A 25,230-nucleotide genomic window follows, 5' to 3' on the forward strand; every position below is an offset into this window, starting at 1 on the left:
CTGTTTACATGTATATGTGGTATCTGGCCGATAGTTGGCGCTAGTGGGCACACCCGCAACCTTCATAGCGATCGCTCGCGTGTTTTTGTGTTTTTCTGTCGAGCCGCCGGAGGCTCGGCTATTATATATTCACCGGCTAAGTTAAATATTTAAAATGATTTTTTAATGTTCACAAATAGTAAGAACCACTGAATCCCAGCGAAGTGTTCCCCAGAAACTGAAAAGTTAAAAATACAATTAGATTTCATAAAAATAATTGAGGCAAATAAAAACGGAAAAGCAACTCAGCCCGCAACGGGAAAGAAGTTTCCTTAGTAGTAAGAAGTAGTAGTAAAGGGTGAACGACCTCGAGTAGAGAGAGAGAACATAGTCAAACTAAACTCCCACATTCCCTTCGCTGTGAATCCAAGTTCCCCGTAGGAAAGGAGGAACAGCAAAGATAAAAGATGAATGAAGAAAGTCCAACGATGACGATTCCCCACGGCGGACAAATTAACGGAAAGCCGAAGGAAACGACCGAAGGACCAAGGGGGAGAGGCCACGCCCCATGACAAGAAACCGCGGTGGCCTAGCACTACCGGTGTCATTGTCGTACACTACCACACAGCACAAACACTGAAAAGAAAACTTACAACCTTTCTATACACAAAAATATATACATAAACATAAAGAATGTTTATATATATATTACAAGTATAAGAAAAAGTAAGTAAAAAGACAAAAAGCATTAATGGCTGCCAAAAAGCGAGGGTGAGAGCGGACACATACGCTCACCGCCAGAGCCAAAGTAAAAGTGAGCTCATCACACAGGGGTGTGAGGGGGGGGGGTAGCAAGCTACCCTTCCCTAACTAGCGATGGGGGTAGTAAACCCTCGTTAAAATTCTAATGGTTCGTCATTTCGGCTACGCAAAAGTAATAACCCATATTAAACAGCGTGGTTTGTATTTCAGTTACGGAACAAATAAACAATTAGAGCTTAAAGGAAAACAAACAGTGCTCTCGAATATTATGACAGAAACATCAAAAAGAACAAAATAAACAATCGGTGCTTAAAGGAAAACAAACATTGCTCAAAAAAATTACAAGAGCGACCATAAAAGAAAAACTTTAGCAATAAGTGAAATAATAAAAATAAAAACAACCAGTGCTCGCATGAAGAATCAACACACCTAAGGGAAAAGAAAAAAAAACAACTACAAACCTGGTGCCCAGGATGCACCTAAAATAAGAAGATACCTCAACACCCTCTAGGAAACCCAAAAATCAATGCCTACGAAGACTGCTAAAACCAAGGAAAACAGTTAGTATAACACGGAAATCTGCCAGCATCTTTTTCTTCCATATAAATCCTTCTATTTTACCATCTTCTGTCGCTCAATCTTTCTACCCCTTTCTACCTTACTCCCCATTATTTCTTTGAAAAACCATTTTGTCTTCCACTCTCTTATTTACGATGTCCCAGTGACATTTATCTAAATCAAATAACAACCCATCCTCTGCTCAACTCGCTTAAATAAATCAAACCCTGTTTGTCTTACACTTGGTTATTTGTGATGTTTCTGTAACATTTATATAAAAATTAAGAACCCAAAATTTGCTCTATCCCCTAAATAAATCAAACCATTTATATCTTTACGTTATTTGTGATGTCTCGGTAACCTTAAAAAAAAAAAAAAAAAAAAAAAAGTAAAACCCAACCTTTGCTCTAGTCACTTACATAAATCAAACCACATTTGTTCCAGTCTCAGTAACATTTATATAAGCCAAACAAAATCCAAACCTTTGCTCTATTCACTAAATAAATCAAACTGTTTATATCTTATGCTTCTTTATTCGTGATGTCCCAGTAATATTTACGTGAACAATAAAATTAAAAGCCTTGCTCTGTTCACTTTAGATAAAATAAACCGTTGTACCACACTCCATTGCTTTATAACGCCGTGTCATAAAAATCCTCAAGTGCAAGAATAGGGAATAAAAAACCTCTGCATCTCTGTTCTACTATACTCTATCTACTCACGTTCTACATTAAAAATAAAATTAAGATTCTATTTTTGGTGATGTTCTTGTAAATTTACAGTCAGGATGATAAAAATTTCATTTCTAACACACGAGTGCGTGTAACGTAATTTTTAACGTAATCTACGCTCCTCGAGGAAAATATAATAAGTGAAGTGTGTATTTTTAAAGGTGCCCTGTAATTTTGCAAAAGAAACTCTTCCTTATGAGTTATTACCTTGGGTTAAAATGAGAAACAAATTCTTACTTATAAGCCACATGTACAGTAATAGTTTATTCACGCCCCAGTGTCACAAAGACATCTCTCGGATCGAGAGTACCCTTAACCCAAACCAGCTTTGCTAAAAAATGAAAGTGCTATACCGCACGTACCAAGTGCTCTATCCTAATACAACATAAAACTAATCACACGTGAATCATGCAGTCTTCAATCACTCGTTCAGTGATTTGCTGTTCAACCCTTAATACCTTAATCTGATTACCATCACATTCATGATTCTCACAGCCTCCACTCGCATATTCTCTGATTTGCTGCACAACCCTTACCCAAGTACCAATTACATTCATGATTCATGCAGCCTTCAATCACATACTATGTGATTTGCTGCACAAACCTTACCCAAGTACCAATTACATTCATGATTCATGCAGCCTTCAATCACATACTATGTGATTTGCTGCACAACCCTTACCCAAATACCAATTACATTCATGATTCATGCAGCCTTCAATCACATACTATGTGATTTGCTGCACAACCCTTACCCAAGTACCAATTACATTCATGATTCATGCAGCCTTCAATCACATACTATGTGATTTGCTGCACAAACCTTACCCAAGTACCAATTACATTCATGATTCATGCAGCCTTCAATCACATACTATGTGATTTGCTGCACAACCCTTACCCAAGTACCAATTACATTCATGATTCATGCAGCCTTCAATCACATACTATGTGATTTGCTGCACAACCCTTACCCAAGTACCAATTACATTCATGATTCATGCAGCCTTCAATCACATACTATGTGATTTGCTGCACAAACCTTAAAACATTAACCTAAGTACCATCAAATTCGTGATGCATGCAGCCTCCAATCAAATATTCTGTGATTTGCTGCACAATCCTTAAAACCTTAACCTAAGTACCATCAAACTCGTAATTCTCGCAGCCCCCAATCGCATATTCTGTGATTTCCTGCAAAACCCTTAAAACCTTAACCTAATTACCACCAAATTCGTGATTCATGCAGCCTCCAATTACACATTCTCTGATTTGCAGCTCTAACCTAACCTAAATGATAAACGTGATCACACCTGTGATTCATACAGCCTTCAATCACTTGTTGAGTGATTTGCTGGTCAACCCTTAAAATTCAACATAAGTTAATTACTCTAGAGATTCTTGCAACCCCCAATTATATATTCCGGGATTTGTGGCCCAAACTCAGATCTATATCTGCACAAACCCGTAACAAAACAAAACAAACGCATCCAGTCCAGCAGGTCCCTCACGGATCCTACCAGCATCATAACTGGCCATCAGCCAAAGACGGATCTGGGAGATCCGACAACCGGTCAAACGCGTGAAACATGAGCTCCTCATCTTCGAGGATTACCCAGACCTCATCTTCAATGGAGATGAAACCAACCACCTCAATGTGTACCTCTCGACCCATTGGGACGAAAGGATATTGCTTGATGACACTCTTCAGAAGGAAAACATCATCAAACTATCCGACGCTGTGCAGAATAATTACATACGATTTACCCATTTTGTGTTACAACAAGGCAGAACATGCTCGCCAACTCTGCCCGCTATAATGCTTCTCCAACAACCTCGTATACTTCCCCAGCAGTACCAGCGGTCCTTGACGATTCTGTGGCATGCCTACGACGGGACTCGGTGTATCGAGAACCTTCCGCTAAGGCTGCCGACTAGTTCTTCACTCTCTAACCAACCGTCACACAGCAAGTTCAGATCCCCGGCAGGAGGCAAATTCTTCTTCTGAGGAGTTTTAGAATCTTCTACGCCTCCCCTACCCTTACCCTTAGTCGCCTCTTCTTATTGGTAAGATGTTCGAAATCCAAAAGATATTTTTAATATTTTACCATTTTTCCAGAGACAAAGAGGGAAATGGGAGTCCATGGGATCATGTGAAGTTCTGTCACTTGTTGAATACGCCCCACGTTCACTAAGCGTATCACGAACAAGCGGACTATTCAACTGAAAGAAACTCTGCTTGGGAAGGTACTTTGTTCCTCCCGATATCGTTCCAAACTGGTAAAGGGAGAGGACAATTAGGAAGTCTGTCTCAAAACGCTGTCATAAAGTGCTGAAGATCATTACCCTTTTGAGATATAATTCCAAGTTACTTTTAAAGAAACTTTTCAAGTCAAGTTTGCTTAATTGTATGAAAGCATATAATCACAAAAATGCTGGAAAAAAATAAATAACGTCAAGAACTTTAGCCAGTGGCAAAATGGCTGTTCTCACCGATGGTTGAAATCAGATTGAGAGCTCAGTGAGCATCCGGGGGTTGGGGGGGAGGGATTTCCGACTTATCAATTTCTTAGCTGCATACTCCAGCTTTGCTGATAATCTATCCTATGTATGTAAAGGACAGAGATTTGTATATGTGTATTTGTGAGAAAACAAGGAATTGAACCTCCAGCACCTGCCTTATGCTCCCCCCCCCCCCATCCAAAGGGAGGAAGCCCGTAGGAGAAAGCTCTAGATAAGGCTCTTTGGGCTTCAGTAGGGACATTGCCCTAGTGCATCTTCAAAACAAACCAAAGAACTGTCATATCAAAAAAGGTCTTTGTCGAAAGGCACCATTGCCAATAACCAGGCCTTCTGTCCCTTTGACACTGATGGAGGAAGATGACAAACATACACGACACATCAAAGAGAGGAGGAAAAGCTCCATGTCAATAGCAAAAATGTTTTGCTAAACTGATGCCATCAAAATCGAAGAATAGAGCTTTTTGAATATGGAGGCGTCAGGAGGGACATAACTGGAATTTTTAATGTAACTTAACCGGCCCGAGAGGAGCTACACATTAAATGATCGAGTCTTCTGCAAGGCACTAAGTACAGAGTCCAACACCACAAAGTCCTCCAGAGATACACACTGATGCCTTCGAAGGCCATGGCTTACCTAAAAGCCAGGCAAACTCTGGATTAGGTTTTGGAGGCTTCGAGAATGAGTCGTCATACGGGAGGCTTCAAGAATGAGGCATCATACGGGAGACTTCGAGAACGAGGCGTCATCCGCCATTTGGCAGAAACCCCTTCAGTGCTTGAGGAGTGAAGAAAACTTCCTCTTCCTCTCCCCTATTAACTTAAGAGACAATAGCAGCGACATCAGCCCTTACTCTCGCAAACCTTTAGGCAAAGGGAAAGCTCAAACCCTCCTGCGACTGGTGAGGTCGCTCAAGGAAGACACCCTCTGTGAAACCTCTAGGTGGGTGCTCTATCTATTCCTTAGGCCTTGCCTGGGAAAGAAAACCCAAGACCCTCAAAATCATCCACCGAAACTCAACATCCTGGTCCTCATTCAAGGGATCAACAAGTTCTGAGCTCCTAGACCATTATCATCATTGTCAGACTCATTACACAGTACCCTATCCGCCCAAATACTTTTAGCCGAGCCCTGAGCATACCTAACTTTTGCCTAGCATAAAACCCAGACACAACAGCACACCCATTAATGCTCTCTGACACTGTTGTGCGATCTAGAGGGGACTCGGGACAAATTATCATCAGGCACCCGTCTGGTCCTATTCCCCCTAGGCCTACGCCATTTCAGGGTTCACAAACCGGTGATTTTTGCAACCCTTACCTTGGGTACAATCAACAGGTACCTGACGAGGAGCAGAAATATAATCCATGAGCGTATCAGACATCCTGGTAAATGCAATCTCAAGATTTTCTGTCAATTTTTTTAACTTAACTGAAATGTGTCATGTCTCGATTCTGTTGCAAAGATTTTATCTTTTGACCCTAACTAGCTGCAAGAGAAATAAGCCTTAATTCAAATTATGTAAATCCTACACATGGAAAAGCCAGTTGCGAAGGAGCACGGATATCATGCACCTCAGGATTGGCATCATCTGCCCCAGAAGCAGAACCAGAACCCATAGAGCACAAATCAAAGAAATCATCACTCACTAAGGACTTAACATTTGACTTCTTCCTCCTCTTTTCTGTACTCTTACACTGCTGAGACTTCTGATGTATCACACAAGCAGCCAATTTACTATCGAACCAAGAATTACACGTCACAACAGATAGACAAATCACATGCCTTATCCCAACAACCAGTGCAACTGTCATAAGGGTAATACTCCCTACAACTGATTCTTATAACACATAAAGAACAACTCCTGATTGGATTCAAAGGAGGGATGGCAGAATTCCCCTGAAACTCTATAATGATAAAATCCAGAATCAAGGTGCACAAAAATCACCAAAATTAAAATCCCCACAGAAGATATTACCAAGAATATTAACAGTGGCAATTAGTTGTTAAACATCACAGCAAACACTTATGAAGGAACGCTCTCTTACTAGGCTAATAAAGGCTTGGCAATTTAACAGAGTAATCGTGGTGTTGACAGCATGAACACTTGTTTAGAACTGATTTTCAAAGGGGGTGGTGAGCCAGTTCAGTCAGCAGTGCTGCCAATTGGGACAGAATAGGAGGTCGCTGAGTTGTCAATGTAGTCATATTTTGGGGTGGTTTGGAGATTTAGGGTTACATGAATTATGTTAAGGTAATGTATATTAATATACTGTAACATAATTCCGTACAGTGAAAAAGTAGGTAATTTTTCTTAGAATAAAATAGGTTTACATTTACTCTTTTATCTTATCTTTCTTCATATAAAGTGATACTGCAAATGTTCTATTTTATATCATTGTTGATGAGTTTATCCTGATATTTAATTTTACAGTAATGCATTACAAAGATAAAATTGTTATAATATACTTTTACGGGATTCAAAACTTTTGCAAAATCAAAGCTATTAAATTTGGTTGGGTATTATAGTGGGGTACTCAACATAATCAAATAACCTTTAACTTTCTATTGTCATTCATTTGATTTCTTGATGCTTAACAAGACATTAGGCTTTGAATGCAAGTATTTTACAGTAGTTTAACCATGTCATAAGAGCTATTATCTGATCCATCATGTTTTCACCCTCCAATGTGTTGCGAATTCATAAAAACAAGATCTGAAAATTAATGCAAAACATTACCTATAAGTTAAGATATATGAATAAATTCTTAAAATAAAATACATACCTCTGCTATAAATGTCTTCAATTTTCTACAGCCTTTGGTTAAAAATTTCAAATTGGAGAAATTAATCCCTAAAGCTTGTGTAACATCTAAACTCTCAAGCTCTGGACACAGCTGAGCTGCAATTAAAAAATTGTGAATTATAACAATTTCCAAAGTAATTAGTATTTTTCCTGGCTATACAAACCAGAGTCCTTTAAAACATGGAATGTCTTCAGCTGAAACTGGAACAGCCATTGAATTTGTTAACGCAGTAGTTAATGATGAGTGGTGCATGAGGGCAAGAAGGCACATTCACTTGGGACCTTCAGCTCAGGACTGAGAGGGTGGTTGAGATGGGAAGTTAAACATTAGAGGACTTTTTTTTTTTTTGCATAGCTAGGAAAAATAAAAGTTACTTAAACAACATTTCATTTGTTCCTATTAGTAAACAAAACTTTTGTCCTTTAAAATATGGAAACACTTATTTTTGGTTAATAAGTCCTGCCAAAAACTAAATTGGTTGCTTTCTTTTTCTTTCCTGGAATATGCTTATCTCTCTAAGTCTGTATAGGAGAGAGGAAGATGACTCCAGCAAGCCACCACCTGCTCATCATAGGGATGAGTAGGCTGTAGGGCTTGGCCTGTACTGATAGGTATCAGATACAAGGTCAATGAAACACCCTTTCTCCCCCAAAATGAAATACCTGGTATATGATGATCATTAGGTTTGGTATTCATTCCACCATCCTCCCCTCATTAGTATGAGGGATAATTACTACTTATATATCTAGTCCAAACATTCCTAAACGGGATTACGCAAACTGTCATCACTGGTTCCATGACAATTCTTGTTTTACTTAATTACTCTTTTTATCTGTACAGTTTATTGTTATTTTCCCAGTAAAACACTAAGAAATTGTAGATCTACACTTTTTTATCGTAACATATCATGCAAGAAATTTTTTTCCCTGAATTTCACTAGAAGTAGGTATTACAAATGACATTGAAATGGTTCGCACAGTAGGCAAGCAATGGGGTTTTGAGGCAGCATGAGTCATGAAGCCTAACTGTATCGCACAGTTCAACAAATTTCATAAGTGTTATATGCTGGTCAGTTAAGACTTACTGTATTACTATTTTTATTTCTTAGTTAATCATTATGCTGTGAACAGACCAAAGAATTTTTCTTTCAACCGTCCTTTTGTAATTGGAAAAGGCTGATATGCTGAAATAGTTAAAAAAGCATTCAATTCAATTGATGAAGAGGAACAGAAGGAAAATATTTGCTACGGATCATCTCATGAAGCCGGAAAGTGTGTTTTCCAACACGTCTTTCTTGGTTCTGCCAGTGGTGAGGAAAAGACCTTGACAGTTATGCCAAAAATGTCTAATCCTCTTCATACTGCACTGCAGAGCACTCATGGGACGCAAATGTATCTCCTCTTGATTAGCATCTGACATTTCTAGCACAAGGGGGATAGATAGGGTATCGAACCTGGTGTCAAGTCTCGATGGGTTCTGGCTACCGGGGCAGAAAGATAGAAGGTACTTCCTTCCAACACTCAGCAAGGGTTATAACAGAAGAGAGACCGTGCAACTAGCCTACTTTCTTTGCCAATGCTACACTGGCAAAAAGGTAGCATTGAAAGTCAGATCTCTGTCTGACTATCTACATAAAGGTTCATATGGGGTATGCTTAAGAACCTTGGAAACCAGGTTACATTCCAGTCAAGGGGATTCAGGTCTGGGGGATGGAGAAGACTGCATGAAGTTCCCCAACAACTCCAATAAGAAAAAAAGGTCTATGCCCTTTAGTCAAAAGACCCTACTAAAGGTTGTGAGATAGCCTTTTACAGATGCGAAGGAGAGGTACTTCTCTTGGAGTAGAGAAGATTAAGATATCCATGTTCTGCAATAGATACTTAGACCAGAGAAGTATCCTTTCTACGTCACCAATCGCAAATTGACCACTTAGCCTTGGCACCCAGGTGATCTCATGGGTGTTTGGAAATTGTTCTCAAACACTGCCCATTGAGTCTAAAAAGGGGGAACTAAACACAGGAGCTTCCTGTTTGGCTATGTGGCAAACAGGGCGATTCCCAGTGATCCCCACAGGGCGACAAGCCTCTTTGCTACAGAGTATGAAGGAAACATTCCGATCCTAAAACCTGCCCTATGCGACTGAAGTTGTCTGCTAGTACATTCCTGTTGCCCAGAATGTACCTAGCTGACAACTCTAAAGCATGGAATGCTGCCAGGATGTATATCTGCTTTGTCACCTTGAAATGGGGAGCCAAACCGCGCCCCCTTACTAGTTTATGTGAGCTACTACGGTTAGTCGTCAACTTACAACCAATGCGACTTACGACTATTTGACTTTACGACCACTTTTTTTACTGTGATGACCTCACAAGTCTGCCGGTAAAGGTACACTAATAGGAAAAATATTTCCTTAAAAGCAATCTATTTTCTTTTATAAAATTGAACTAATTTCTCCTGCTAAGTTAGTATTTTTATTGAAATTACACTACGTATACAGAATCCATTTGAAATAAAAAATGACAAATTCGTAGGTAATTTGTATTTTTCCTAACTATACAAACCTTAGCTATTTAATATGGGTAATTACTTTCGGCGTAGCTGAAATGACGAGCCATTAGAATTTTAACGAGGGTTTACTACTCCCATCGCGCAGTGGCGCATTCTGGAGAATGCCGAGGGCGCGCAGCAGGTTGAACAAGCATTCGCGCGTGTGGAGGCGATTGCATGCGAGCGCGTGGACGCGCAGGATTATTATGAGCCCGTGAGGGTGAAAGTGTTGGGCGCGCGCACGCAGGGGAAATCTCCCTTGTGGGCGGGCGCGCACGAGGGCGCCCATCTACAATGGGCGATCGGGCGGTGCGCGCGAGGGCGCGCGTTGGTGACTGCACGCTATGGCGCAAAGGAGAATGCTGGCGAGCCGGAGGGGTCTGATGGCACGTAGGAGATCGCTGGCGAACAGGGGAAGAAGGTATCTTCCCTCCTGCGCCCATATCTGAAGATCGTGGGCGGACGGGCGAACGTTGGCGCGCAGGCGAGCGCTGGCGCGTAGGAGATCTAGGGCGCGCATGATGCGCTTCAGGATACAGGCGCGCAGGTGAGCGCTGACGCGAAGTCTCAGGAACAGGTGCTCACTGGTGCGTTGTCTCCGGGTCAGCAACTGTAGGGCACTTGCGCGCAATAGCGCGCAGGTGATACCTGGCGCTTAAGGGACTTTGCCTCTGACCCTGGATCCCCTCACAGCAAGGCTCACACCTGGCTGCTCTGCAGAGAGACTCTCTTCTCTTCCAGTCTCCTTCACCACCACAGAAGCCTTGGCAATGGAAGCAGCATCAATGTCCCTTCTGGAGGCATTATCCTGGTTTGACACGTGGTCAGGCACAGTCGGCTACCTAGCAAGTCACGAAGACCTTTCAAACCAAAACTCCATGCAGTCCCTGCAGGAAGTCCTTGCTGCTGGGGCCAAAACAATGGACTTCCTAACTGCTACGGCTGCAATGATGTTGGGCAACTGGATTCTCAAAAGGAGGGAATCAGTAGTCTCCAGACTTCATAGGAGCATCGGTAAGACTGAGAAGTCTGATTTGAGGAACTCGGATCTTCTGCAACCTCTCCTCTTTTCTAAGCAGGCAGTCTCCTCTGCCTTAGATACTTGGAGGAAAGAGACGCAGGACACCGCGATGCAAAAGGCTGCTTCCTTTCGCCCAATGCAACAGCAGCCAACTCCACAACCCAAAGCAACAATTGCAAGACCCCCAGCCACCCCTCTTTTACACCCAAACCTATGGGCAGAGGAAAGTCGGCTCCTCCTAAGGCTAAAGGCAGAGGGAGGAACCCTTGACAGAAATAAGGTCACGGCTCCCCCCTCACAGTGCGTAGGGGGGTGCCTGCAGGGGAGTTGGAGGAGGTGGAAGGCTATGGGGGTCATGCAATGGACCATCAAGGTGCTTTGTTGGGGGTACCGCATCCCCTTCATAGACTCTCCTCCTCCTCTAATCCCTCCCCCGACCTCGTCCTCCTAGGTCCCTCAGGGTCCCGCGAAACAGCAAGCCCTAGCTCGGGAGATCCAGAGCATGCTTCTAAAAGACGCCATTTAAGAGGTCTCCAACGCTTCCCCGAGGGTTTTCAGTCGTCTCTTTCTGGTAGAGAAAGCCTCAGGAGGTTGGAGACCAGTAATCGGTCTTTCGACCTTGAACCAGCTTGTGAAGCAAACTCCATTCAAAATGGAGACAGCTGCCTCCGTGACCCAAGCGGTGCGTCCAGGAGACTTTATGGCATCTGTGGACTTAAAAGATGCATATTTCCAAGTGCCGATCTATCCCACATCTTGGAAATTCCTGCGCTTTCTGGTTGAGGGTCGAATCTTCGAGTTCAAAGTCCTGTGCTTCGGCCTCTCGACCACCCCACAGGTCTTTACGAAGGTTTTCGAACTCGTATCTTCGTGGGTCACAAGCACAGAATTCGTCTACTAGGATACCTGGACGATTGGCTACTCCTGGCCTCGTCCAGGGAATTATCTCTGGATCACCTGAGAAGACTTCTCGGCCTTTGCAAGGACCTGGGGATCCTTGTAAATGCAGAGCAGTCTTGCTCGACTCCAACCCAAGTCTTAAACTGTCGGGGTATGTCCATCAACATCAAGGTAGGGAGAGTGTTCCCTTCAGAAGACAGGCTTCGGAGACTGGATCAGTCCATCGCCCATCTCTTGTCTCTACTACCGCCTTCAGCCAAGTCGTGGCAGTGTCTTCTGGGCCATTTTTCCTCCCTGGAAAAACTAGTTCCATGAGGAAGATCGAGAATGAGAAGTCTCCAATGGCATCTGAAGACCCATTGGTCTCAAAAGATAGTTGTTCCAACACGGTTACTTACCTAGAACTACCTTCTTCGGAGTTACTGGTTAACTCTACCTAACCGACCAGCTTTTTGTATAGTTTATCTCCCTCTTCCCGTTTTCTACGGGGTCAACCTCTGGCAGTGTGGTAAATGCCCCGAGGCAACCCCGGGGTCAGGCAGCGTGCTAGCTCAGGTCGAATCTCCAGTAAGTTTCTGGTCGCGACGCGATAAACATCTCGCCGCGCTCTCTCTTACCTGTGCGACTCTCGTGTCCCCCAATCCTTTGTGCTTACCGCGTGTTGCCCACGTGTTTTCATTTTCACTTTCCCGTTCATCCTTGTGTCTCTTGGTGTGTTAGCTTTCTGTTATGGAGCATCCTCATCGTTGCCCTGGGCCTGTGGCTGGGAAGTCTTACGAAGCCTGAGGTTGATCCCCACTCCCTGTGCTCCACGTGTAGGGGGAAAGCGTGTTCCCCTACCTCTACGTGCCCGGAGTGTGCTGATTGGACTGAGATCCAGTGGGTGCGCTTCGGGACGAAGAAGAAGGCAGCTAAGAAGATGCCTAAAGATTCAAGCATTTCTTCGCCTGCAGGTTCGCCAGACGACTCGGCAAACCGTAGCGCCCGCTCTTCTTCCCCTACCCAGCGTAGGGGACAAGGTAAGTCCGTTGCGGGGAAGAGGCCCATTGCCCTTCCCCAAGAGTCTGATTTTCCTGTGGGGGATGTGTCCAGTGTGGGGCCTGAGTGGAGTGCAGAAGTGTGGGTAGGAGGCGAGGGCCTGGTGCCCGCAGGTCCCGTCGCCTCGGAAGATCCTATGTGGGGTAGGCCGAGTGCCGATACTTCCCCTGCCTCGTGGCGTGTTTCGGGTGCTTCAACCGCCGGGGAAGACACGAAGAAAGGTAGTTCATCGTCTTCGGACCCCGCCACGTGGGTGAAACCTAGGACTCCCTTCAGGTCTCCCGTTAGAGAGGAGGTAGATCAATGGCTCTGTAAAGGGCTCGCGGGGACCCCTCCGGCTCCCTCAGCTATGCTACCCCCCGTGTTTCTGCAACCGCCCGCACCTGAGAAACGACGTGATTTTCCCCCCACGGTCTTGGACGTGTCGGCCGGTCGGAGAGCTCCATCCTCATCCTCGTCGTCGTCATCGGACTCTTCGTCTTCTTCGTCATCAGAGGACGACGACTCTTCGTCTTCTTCGTCATCAGAGGACGAAGACAGGAACCTTAACAAAAGGAAGAGGGAGAAATCCCGCAAGAAGAAAAAGTCTCGTTCCCGCTCGAGGCATGGTAGGAAACGGTCGAAGTCCTCTAAGAAAAAAGCGAAGAGGAGTAAGTCAAAGGACTGGGAGAATGTCACAGTGCCCCGGAGCGAGCTGTGTAGGTTTTCCACAGCCGCGGCTGCTTCCGGGTGGCTCCCTAGAGCCTTGCCTTTGTTGTGTCACCCTCCTAGCTCCTCCTTCAGCCTAACCGCCCGGCGGGAGGGCTCGAACCGAGACCCCCGTGTTTTGTTTAACCCTACGGTGGCCTCTGCCCCTTCTTCCCTTAGGAAGGATATAAGGAGTACGAAGGAAGGCTTAGCGTCGACCACGGGAACCTTGGAGGCCTTCCTTAAGCACCAAGGGCGCCCGTCGGTCCGCATGGATCCCCCATCCATGGAGCCCCCCGTGGAACAAGGTACTCCCATGAGGGATGCCTTTGTATCCACGGGGCAGACCATACCACTGGCAGGCTCGGAGGAGGTTGGTACTCCCATGACGGATGCCTTCGTCTCCTCGGGGCAGCCCATACCACTGGCAGGCCCGTCGGGCGTTGTTTTTCCCACCGTCACGGCGTACCCCCGTACGGAGGAACTGGTGCCGGAAGACCTGGTGGAAGGAGGGGAGTGCTCGACGGACGACATATGCTCCTACCGTAAGGTTCTTGCCCTTATTCGAAGACACCACCGGTTGGATGAGCCCAAGCCCTCAGCTGCAAAGGCAGTACTTTCCGGACTGTCCAGGATGATCGACAGTCCGGTACAACAAAAGCCATCTCTGTCTCTCCCCCTCGCTGAAAGTGTTGGGCGCGCCCACTCAGGGGAAATCTCCCTTGCGGGCGGGTGCGCACGAGGGCGCCCATCTACAATGGGCGAACCGGCGGTGCGCGCGAGGGCGCGCGAGGGCGCGCGTTGGTGACTGCAAGTGATGGCGCAAAGGAGAATGCTGGTGATGGAGCAGATCGATGGATACTTGGCAGGACTAGCAGAGGACCCCAGAAGCCAGAGTTCCTCCAAACTTCTTCCGGGCCTGAAATCCCAGAAACGTTTTTACGTGGTCCCCGTGCGGTGGAAGCAGCGGTGTCCGCGCTGAACTAGGGAACCTCGGAAGACAGGGCATCCACGGCCCCCGTGTGCTTTTCCCCGTCGGAAGCATCTATGATGGAGGACATGGCTCAGGACCTGGTCTACGTGTCTCCTGGTTGGATTGGAGGTCGTGCGCTTTGGTGGGGTTTCAGGCATCACACGACCTCTCCCTTCCAGAAAATCAGGCCATGCTGAGGGATCTTGTTAGCTCTGGGGGCAAGGCTTTTAAATTCTTATCGTCCCAGTCTCTGTCGGTAGCTTCGAACTGGGTCCTGAGAAAAAGGGATACAGTTTTGAGCAAGCTAGTGCGGAAGTTGCCTGACAGGGAAGCAAGGAGACTGAGAAATTCCTCCGAGTGGGGAATGACATTTTCCCCATCAAGTTGGTAGAGGATACTATGGAGAAGGTGAGGAAAGTGAGAGAGACGGATCCTAGGCCCCCGCCCATGAGGAAGACCACGTTTAGGAGAGCTCCAACGGACGTCCCTCACTCCTCACAGACCACACCCTTGCTTCCCAGAATAGAACTTCCTTCAGCCCCTTGGCTTCAAGCCTCGATCCAGCCCACCCGTAGGACCACGGCAGGCCCTCAGTCAGCCTACAGACCCTCCTATGGTAACGCTAGGAGAGGTAGATCTGGCCGCTCCTCCAGGAGAAGGTAGGAGGAGAGGCCCCCTACTCCCGCAGGAGCCCCTAGTAGGGGGATGCCTCAGACATTTTTGGCAAGCATGGCGGGATCTCGGTGCGGATCCCTGGACGGTGACGGTCCTGAAGGAGGGCTACAGACTCCCGTTCCTGGAAGAGCCTCCCCCTCTCATCCCAGCCCAGAGGGCCGATTGGCTGGTTCCAAAGGACCCCTTGAAGAGGTCGGCACTACAAGAGGAAGTAGCGGCCATGATCAACAAGGGAGCTTTGGAGCCAGTGGAGAACCCCGGCCCGGGTTTCTTCAGCAGGCTCTTCCTGGTGGAAAAATCACAGGAGGGTGGAGGCCAGTCATAGATCTCTCAGCCCTCAACAAGTTCGTCTCAAAGACGGATTTCAAGATGGATACCCCCAAGACAGTGATCGCAGCCTTGAGGGAGGGGGATTTCCTCATGTCTCTCAACCTCAAGGATGCCTACTTTCAAATCCCCGTACACCCCTCCAGCAGGAAGTTCCTCAGGATCAAGTGGGAGTCCAGAGTCCTGCATTTCAAGACCCTGTGCTTCGGCCTCTCGATGGCCCTGCAAGTGTTCACGAGTGTGTTCGCCGCGATCTCGGCGTGGGCACACGAGAAAGGAATTCGACTACTCAGGTACCTGGACGACTGGTTGCTGCTTTCTGCCTCAAGGGAACAACTGAAGGAGCAAGGCGATATGTTGCTCGACCTCTGCAAGGTGTTAGGGATCACGGTCAACCTAGGGAAGTCCCAACTAGTCCCCAGCACCAGGATGACTTACTTGGGGATGGTACTGGACACCCAGTTAGTAAGGGCCTTCCCCTCAGAAGAAAGGTTGGCCAACCTGGAACGTATCCTTCAACCCTTCCTGACGGGACAACCCAGGAGGGCCAAGGACTGGCAGAAGTTACTGGGTCATCTGGTTTCCCTGGAAAAATTAGTACCGCAAGGGAGACTCAGGCTCCGCCCGGTACAGTGGAATCTAAAGGAGTCGTGGGTCCAAGACAAGGAACCCCACAAAGTAGTGCCAGTCCTCCCGAAGACGAGAGAGACCCTTCTTTGGTGGAGCATCAGGTCAAACACAGAGAAGGGAATGCCCTTCGCCTCCGACCCCCCGGAGATGCTGTTGTTCAAGGACGCATCGAAGGAGGGCTGGGGAGCGCACCTGCTAGGAAAATCAGCAAAAGGGCAGTGGTCCAGCGAGGAGGCGTCTCTCCATATAAACATCCTGGAGATGATAGCAGTTCTAAGGGCGTGTCGATAGTTCATACACTTACTGCGAGGGAACACTGTGGCGTTAATGTGCGACAACGCCACAGTAGTGGCGTATGTAAAGAAGCAGGGAGGCATAAAGTCAAAGGTCCTCTGCGCCCTAGCCACGGAACTGTTGGAGTGGGCCACGGAAGAAGGGTTGGAACTGACGGCAAGGTTCATTCCAGGAAAGAGGAACGTGATGGCCGACGGCCTCAGCAGGGCGGATCAAGTGATAGGTTCGGAGTGGACCCTACACCCGGAGGTAGCTCGAGCAGTCATCCTACTGTGGGGCTCCCCAGTGATAGACTTGTTCGCCACACGTCTGAATGCCCAACTCCCCGTGTTCTGTTCTCCAATCCCAAATCCGTCAGCAGCGTTCGAGGACCCCTTCCAACATCCCTGGGACAATGTGTACGCCTTCCCTCCCTTCAGTTTGATCAGGCAAGTGCTGAACAGAGTGAGAGTGTCATCCAACCTGTCGATTACTTTAGTAGCGCCCTGGTGGCCGGAGAGAGACTGGTTCGCAGACCTAAAGGAATTAGCTCTTCGTCCTCCTTGGCCGCTTCCGGACAGGCCAGACCTCCTGCGACAACCTCACTTTCACAGGTGGCACGAAAACCCTCGATCCCTCCGCCTTCACGCGTGGAGGTTATCGAGAAGCTCCTGAAGAAAGAAGGATACTCATCGAGAACCGTGACAAGGATGTCTGGGTATCTACGGCGTTCCTCGGCAGTTATCTACCAGGCGAAGTGGGCAGTCTTCCTGAAGTGGTGTGCATCCAAAAACATCAGGCCCTTAGGGGCGTCGATCCAGGACATTGCAGACTTTCTGGTGTACCGGAGAGACGACGTGGGTTCGTCCATCCCAGCCATCAAAGGAGTTCGAGCAGCCCTAGGTCAAGTCTTCCTCCTTAGAGGCATTGACTTGGGAGCCTCGAGGCACATCTCGATGCTCATCCGTAGTTTTGAGCAATCATGTCCCCCCCAGGAGGTACGGGTTCTGCAGTGGGACTCGGCAAGAGTCCTCAAAGTTCTTTTAGAACCGCCCTTCGAACCTCTCAGGGACATTTTAGACAGAGAACTCACCCTTAAAACAGCTTTTCTTTTAGCCCTGGCCTCGGCGAAAAGAGTTAGCGAGTTACACGGCCTCTCTTACGAGGTCTCACACTCCAAAGGGTGGAGGGAAGTTGTCTTTAGGTTCGTCCCTAGTTTTGTGGCGAAAACGCAGAACCCAGCGTGTTGGGATCCTCAGTTCGAGGGTTTTTCGGTGCCAGCCATCCCTCGATCCGACAACCCTAAGGATCTCCTCTTATGTCCCGTACGAACTATTAAGAAAATACCTGGAAAGGACTGCAAATTTCCGCCCTCAGATCAAAAATTTATTCATCTCAACAGGACGGGTGAAGAAACCGGTCTCAAAAAATTCCATCTCTTTTTGGCTGAGACAAGTGATAAAGAGAGCCTATAAGGCTTCTGGGACCCCTCTACCTGGAAAACCGAGACCTCATGATATCAGGGCTCTGAGCACCTCTCTGGCTTTTGAGAAGAACATGGCTGTGGGTAAGATCCTGAAGGCTGGGACCTGGTCTAGACAGTCCACCTTCACGGAACATTATCTAAAAGATTGTACGAGAAAATCCTTGAACAAGTTTTCTATTGGCCCGGTCGTGTCGGCCCTTCAGGAGATCTAAGGTCATAGCCCCAGGGTAACCGGGGGTGTTAATGCTAAAAGACACTAGTTCCTTCCTTAACCTTAACCCCCCCCCTCCACTTTTTTCCTTCCTTCCCCGGATCGAACGGGCCAGGAAGATGAGGAGAAGACCTTAATCACGGAAAGGTATAACTTTCAAGAAATTGGTTTTGAAAAAGGTAAGACATTTAGACACTAAGTGAGTTTTTTGGATAGTTTTCCCCTACTTTTCGTGCAGTTTTCAAGTGGTCTTAGAATCAAGACCTCCTTAGAGGTTCCCTCTCTCGCGTGCCTCCCCGTCGAATCCTGATCCCTGCAGGACACTCCCACCTCCTAAAGTGTAAGTCTCCTAAGAAGGTAGTTCTAGGTAAGTAACCGTGTTGGAACAAATCACAAATTTCTAAGTAATTTGTATTTTTCCTAACATACTTACCTAGAACTACCTTTGGGTTATGGCCCTCCCATCCTTCCCTGAGAATCTGCAGGATCTAGTAATACCTATTCCAACGAAACTTACTGGAGATTCGACCTGAGCTAGCATGCTGCCTGACCTCGGGGTCGCCTCGGGGCATGTGCCACACTGCCAGAGGTTGACCCCGTAGAAAACGGGAAGAGGGAGATAAACTATACAAAAAGCTGGTCGGAGTTAACCAGTAACTCGTAAGAAGGTAGTTCTAGGTAATTATGTTAGGAAAAATACAAATTACTTAAAAATTTGTGATATTCCCCATTCTTGGCAGTGGAGGTTCCAAGTCTGGTGTTACAAGATCTTCATTGGTGGTCAACCAGAGAGCATACCCAAAAGGGCATTCCCCTCCAAAGCCCCAGTCCGAAGTTAAAACTCTTTTTGAACGCATCGCTACGGGGCTGGGGTTCCCACTTAGGCCCGAAATTAGCATCAGGAGTTTGGTCTCTGGTAGAGCAGTCTCTCCACATAAATCACCTGGAATTATTAGCTGCCTGGAAAGGCCTAAAATTCTTTGTAGAAGATCTACAAGGACGAGAGGTGGTTCTGATGAGCGACAACTCCACAGCAGTCTCGTACATCAACAAGCAACGGGGTACTCTGGCAAGAGACCTCTTTCTGCTAGCGGTCAAGATTTGCCAATGGGCGGAAAGTCACAACATTTCTCTCGCAGCCAGGTTTATTCCGGGCCGGAGAAACATCGTGGCGGATCAACTGAGCAGGCATTACCAAGTGCTGAGTGGCGAATGGTCTTTGGATCCTCGAGTAGCGAAGACAGTAATAGTTTTGTGGGGTTTCCCCACAATAGACCCAGTTCCAGACCATCAGGCAGCGATCCAGAACGCCCTTCAACACTCCTGGGACAACCTGGACGCATATGCTTTTCCACCCTTTTGCCTGCTCAGAAGAGTGATCAACAAACTCAGGACCTCCAGGAACTGTAAACTAGCGCTAATAGCTCCGGCATGGCCAAGCAGAGAGTGGTACGCAGACCTTCTTTCCCTGCTGGTTCAAGTGCCGAGGTTTCTACCTCCAGAACCCCTTCTGTTGACGCAGCCACACAGTGGTATCCTCAACGTGGAGAATCCTCTTCCTGAAGCTTCACGCCTGGAGGCTGTCCAATCTCTCCTCAGAAGCAGAGGCTTTTCAGGGAAGGTGGCTGAGCACAAGTTCAGGCACCTGTGCCAATCTTCCACAAACCTCTACCAAGCAAAATGGAGTGTGTTTGCAGCTTGGTGTAGAGGGTGAGACGTGTCTCCACTCGATCCCTCTCTTCCATTAGTGGCAGACTTCCTGGTGTACCTCAGGGAGAAGAAACTCCTATCAGTCTCGGCAATTAAGGGCTATCGTTCAGCCTTAAGCCTCATCTGTAGACTGAGAGGAGTTGACCTTTCCACCTCAGAAGATATCACCTTGTTGATTCGAAGGTTTTGAGAGATCTTGCCCCCCCAGTGGGAGATTAGACCACCACCTTGGGACGTGTCCCTGGTCTTACGTTCCTTGAAGGGACCACTCTATGAGCCCTTAAATAGAGCCTCTGACTACTTCCTAACCCTTAAGACCGTCTTCCTAGTAGCTCTGGCCTCGGCAAAAAGGGTTGGTGAACTTCATGGTCTATCCTACAAAGTCACCCATTCCAGAGGATGAGGGGAAGTCTCGCTCAACTTCGTGCCAGGCTTTGTGGCCAAAACTCAGAATACTTCATCGGCCGATGAGAGGTTTAGAGAATTTCAATTTTCCAGCCTCAATAGGGTAACACAGGACACTGACCAATTGCTACAAGGAAATACCTGAAGCGCACCAGACCTTTCAGACCACGTCTCCCGTCATCTCTTCCTCAGTACCAACAAGGTAAAGAAGAGAATCTCTCACAACACCATCTCTTTCTGGCTCAAGTAAGTTATTGCGAGAGCCATTTACGGAGACCCAGAGGCAGCTTAACCCAAAGCCCATCAAGTTCGGGGAGTGGCTGCCTCACTGGCGTTTAGAAAGAATTTTTCAGTCTCCCAATTTTAAGAGCTGGAGTCTGGAAATGCCAATCTACATTCAGCACTCACTATTTAACTGATGTGACACAGGTCTCTAAACACCTTTTCTATAGGGCCTATTGTGGCAGGGCAACAGGTGCTGTAGCTACCTTTACGCCCTTTCAGGGGACAGTAGCCATTGGTCGAGGATTCTGTGTTACACTAGGTTTTAGAAGAACATCCATCTATCTTCTGCTCCTTTCTTCTTCCTCCCATCTGGGTATCCTAGTCTGTAACCAGTTTCAGCTGGACTCACCAATGGAAATAAGGTATGAAACTCATCTGACTCCTCTCACAGGGTATAAGTTATACTCATAGTCACGAGGATTCCCCTTTTCAAGGTCGGGAATCCTAGGTATGAAAGGGTGCAAGTCATTGTTCCCGACCCTCTTCATACTGAAACATTTGTTTCCACATACAGTAATCACAAACCTTCAGTCGTGCTAAGATTATGGGGATCTACAAAGAAAAGTTAATGGGAGATTTGTTCATCAAAAGAGTCTAGTCTGAGGACTATCTTCCCTAGGAATAGGGAACCCTTCGTCCACCCTGACCTCAAGACTAAGTCTCCTATAGTAAAGAATGAGGGTTTGTATTTAGTGTAGAAACAAATGATAAACTTATAACAGAGTTTGTATTTTTCCTAACATACAAACCCGAATTCTTTACTCAAATCTTCCCTCCATCACTCCCCCCTAAAATAGTCCTAGCTAGAATCCGATTGAAGGTATTCAGTAGCTACCGGCCGGCAGTCCCCCACCCCTAACAGGTGGATAACTACCGGCCCGGTCGTTAACGACCTTGTTAAGGTTTTTCTGCCGTATTTTCCAGCTCGCGCTAGATTATCTCCTATAGTAAAGAATTCGGGTTTGTATGTTAGGAAAAATACAAACTCTGTTATAAGTTTGTCATATTGGCCTTATCCAAATTCCATTTGATGTACTTGCCTTATCCAAATTCCATTTATGTACTTGTTTTATCCAAATCCTCTATGATGTTTTTACCTTACTCAAATCCTTTTTGAAGTTCTTACCTTATTCAAATCCCTTTTTATGTACTTAACTTCTCATCCAAATCCCATTTAATGCACTTGCCTTTTTCAAATCTTGTTTGATGTACTTGCCTTATCCAGATTCTGTTTGATGTTCTTATCTTATCCAAATCCCTTTTTATGCTCTTATCTTATCCAAATCCCATTTGATGTTTTTACCTTCTTAACTTATCCAAATCCGGTTTGATGTATGTACTTACTTTTTCCAAAACGGTTTAATGTACCTTCTTTATCCAAATCCCGTTTGATATTCTTACCTTACCCAAATCCTATTTGATGGTCTTACCTTATTGAAATCCTATTTGATGTACTTGTTTTATCTAAATCCCATTTTCTGTACTTGCCTTATCCAAATACCATTTTCTTCTAATGCAAAATACTTCCATGAACTGCATCTTATGGGAGAGTCCTGGTGTCTTCTCAGTTCCTACTAGAAAACCAGAACATTCCGAATAGGCCTCCTCCCAAATCCCCATCTCTTCCCGCCAGGGATAACCGGAGGTCAGCTTTTGTTGCGACCTGGCCAACGAACTCGTTTAAAGTTCTGGTCTCTTTTGCTTTCGGTCATCTTGTTACTGTCCAGATTTCTCACCAGCGTTGTGGTCCTCGTGTTGTGTCCTGCTTTTTCCTCTGTGTATGATGTGGTTGTGCGTTCCCATTCAGCAAGGAAAGTGAGCGTGTTCAGCCAACGTGTCAATATGTGGAAGGGAAACCGTGTTGTTCCTTCCTTTCGCTCGTGGATATAGATCCCCATTCTTTGAGTACTTTGTGTCTGGGTCAATTTTGTTTTTGGGAGGACACCTGGCCTGAGTGTTTAGACTGGCCTGATTTCCAGTGGAAGCTGCGGACCACAAAGAAAAAGAAGAAGACAGAAAAGGACTGGTAGCCACTGAGGAAGAGTCATGACTCAAGGGCTACCTCTTGCTCCTCAACACGTCGGAGTCCCGCCAGTCCCATGGGTACTCCTTCCTCGTCTAGTGCTTCTGGGGAGCGCTGTGCATCGGGAGGCACTAAGTGGCAGGGACTTTGTCCAGGCAGTTTTGGCCCGTCTTAAGTCCTCCCCACCTCGAGTGATGTTAGGTCACGGTTGGCGGTTCCTACGTGTCTCACCTCATGAACGGCCGTACAGCCGTGGGTTGCGTCGGAGACCATGCGTATTCCACCCAGAGCACCTGGCCCGCTGCCTACCGCCTCCTCGTTAGATCCCTGTTCGTCCTGAGAGACTTCTTAGCTTCTTGGCATTTTGATATCTGCCCATGTGGCCGATCCGAAACATGCACCATCACCGCTTCCGGCCACCTCGCCGAGGGACCACATGGCCACCCCTGACCATTTACGGCCTTCGCTGTTTCAGAAGGGTTTCCTAAGTTCCTCAGACTGGCAGTCGGGCTCTTGGACAGTTCCTTACCTCCCCTCAAGTCTCCCTAGAGGCACATCCAGCCTTTTTGGCCTTCTGCTATTACATCATTGCCCACACCGGACCTGGAGTCTCGTGCTCCCTCGGGGAACAAGAAGCAATTGGCCGAGCCTCCCCAGGTTCCTGTCCGTACAGGAGAGGCTTCCCCCTCCTCGAAGGTAGGAGGCAGTTCAGAGGTTTAAGTAGAAGGAATGATCCAGGTCCCTATTTCTCCTGAGATAATCTCCCCAGTCAGGACGTATCGTGATAGTGGTAATTGTGGGAACTTGTCGCCAACCACCCATGATCGTCATCAGCATAGCAGGAGTAGCGGTCACTGGTGGGACCACAATCGTTTCTGTTCAGCACGCAGACATCCTTCTTCCCGGGATCGGAGGGACTCTGTAGCGGAGATACTTTCCTCCACTTCCCAGCTCGTTCCGTCCGCTCCCTGGAACTCCATGGTCGCCACCATTCCGACACCTCCCTACTGACCCAGTCTCTTCCAGTTGATATCGCTCACTGGTCGGGTTCCACTCTGGGAACTTACCGCTACACGCTCCTCACCGCCACCTGGAAAGTTTTTGTCTCGGCGGAAGGCCAGTGTTTGCAGACTCCTTGGAAGAGAACTCCTGCAAACCAGGAAAGGACCACCCATCGGTTTGATACATCGGTGCAACAGCATCCCTGACCCACCTCCTTCAGCAGCACTGTTGGCACCTCGCATGTTCAGATCCTGTATGGTATCCAGTAGAGTCTAGATAACTCTAGACCCTGCCCTTGTCGCAGGCCGCCTCTCAGTCCCTCGCCAACCTAAACGGTGCCATCGCAGGTCCAAAAATTCCCTCCAGTGGCATGGGTCCAGCAAACTCCTTCCGGATGGCTCTCCAAAAGCAATTCTACGCCCCAGAAGACAGCTGTTGAGCGGAAGGATAAACTTCTCACTACAAGAGGCCACTTCTATGGAGGCCTCGGGCTGGTCGGCCTCCCAAGTATCCTGATTTTTATGTTCCTTTTTAGATATTGATAAACAAACTCTCTCTCTCTCTCTCTCTCTCTCTCTCTCTCTCTCTCTCTCTCTCTCTCTCTCTCTCTCTCTCTCTCTCTCTCTCTCTCTCTCTCTCCCCCTCCCCCTCCCCCTCCCCCCCCCTCCCCCTCCCCCTCCCCCTCCCCCTCCCCCTCCCCCTCTCTCTCTCTCTCTCTCTCTCTCTCTCTCTCTCTCTCTCTCTCTCTCTCTCTCTCTCTCTCTCTCAGTTGTATCTTCATATGTTTTTTTTTTAAATTATTAAAAAATTCTATATATCATTATTCGATGTTTCGATTATGGGAATAGTAACGCATCTGAAGGAAATCACTTGATTTGCCTCTCGCCTTCCACCAGAAATATGACGTCATCAGACTTTTTTTCTTAAATTTACGGTAGGTTGTACTAATCTTATAACTAATGATACAGACCACTAAAACACTTGATATCATTACTAGGTGTTTCGATGATGGGAATGCTGTAATAAGATTGCTCGGTAACAATGAAAGGAAATAATTCGGTTTGTCAGCGCGCTCCTGCCAGATACATGACGTCACAAGTCATGTGACGTACAGTAATCTCTACGAAGAATGACTTGCAAAATATGTAAATTCATTTTCTTTGTTTCCCACAAGAAATGAAAAGAAAATACTAACTTAACAAACAAAAGTATTTTATTTTTATAATGTAAAAGGAAATATATTATTTTCAAGAAAATATTTGCCCTAATAGTATATTTTCTTTAGATAAACATCGATCCATTATCAGATTAAAAAAGTAGCTTACAGTCAAATTTACGCTACGTAGTACTCATGACATCCTATACAGACCCTCAAAATACTTTGTATCGTTATTTAATATTTCGATAATGGAACAACTAATATTAATCGTTAGCCTATTGGAAGGAAATCACTGCATTGCTCGGAAGCTTTCCGCCGGTGATGTGACGTCACCAGACATAATATGAACTCGACAGATATTGAAACTTTTCTTAATGTATTTCTAACTGAAAATAAATACTGAATGTTAACAATAAAAGAAAATAATAATTTACCAAGATAAATCAGTTTATAAGTATACAAGAAAATAGATTATTTTCAAGGAAATATTTGTCCTATTTCCGATAAACTTGTGACGTCA

The 25,230-nt window shown here is 46.4% G+C and overlaps 1 protein-coding gene across 2 annotated transcripts in view; it reads right to left on the bottom strand.

Annotated features, from left to right (window-relative positions):
- LOC137641510 (uncharacterized) overlaps positions 1-25,230 on the bottom strand; it is a 380,155-nt gene that overhangs the window by 202,735 nt on the left and 152,190 nt on the right. For both annotated transcript variants that reach the window (XM_068374129.1, XM_068374128.1), the window contains exon 6: positions 7,338-7,453. In XM_068374129.1, the coding sequence (XP_068230230.1) occupies positions 7,338-7,453 (116 nt within the window). The remainder of the gene's footprint in view (positions 1-7,337; positions 7,454-25,230) is intronic.

Source organism: Palaemon carinicauda, chromosome 5, assembly GCF_036898095.1.
Source record: "Palaemon carinicauda isolate YSFRI2023 chromosome 5, ASM3689809v2, whole genome shotgun sequence".
NCBI lineage: Eukaryota > Metazoa > Arthropoda > Malacostraca > Decapoda > Palaemonidae > Palaemon > Palaemon carinicauda.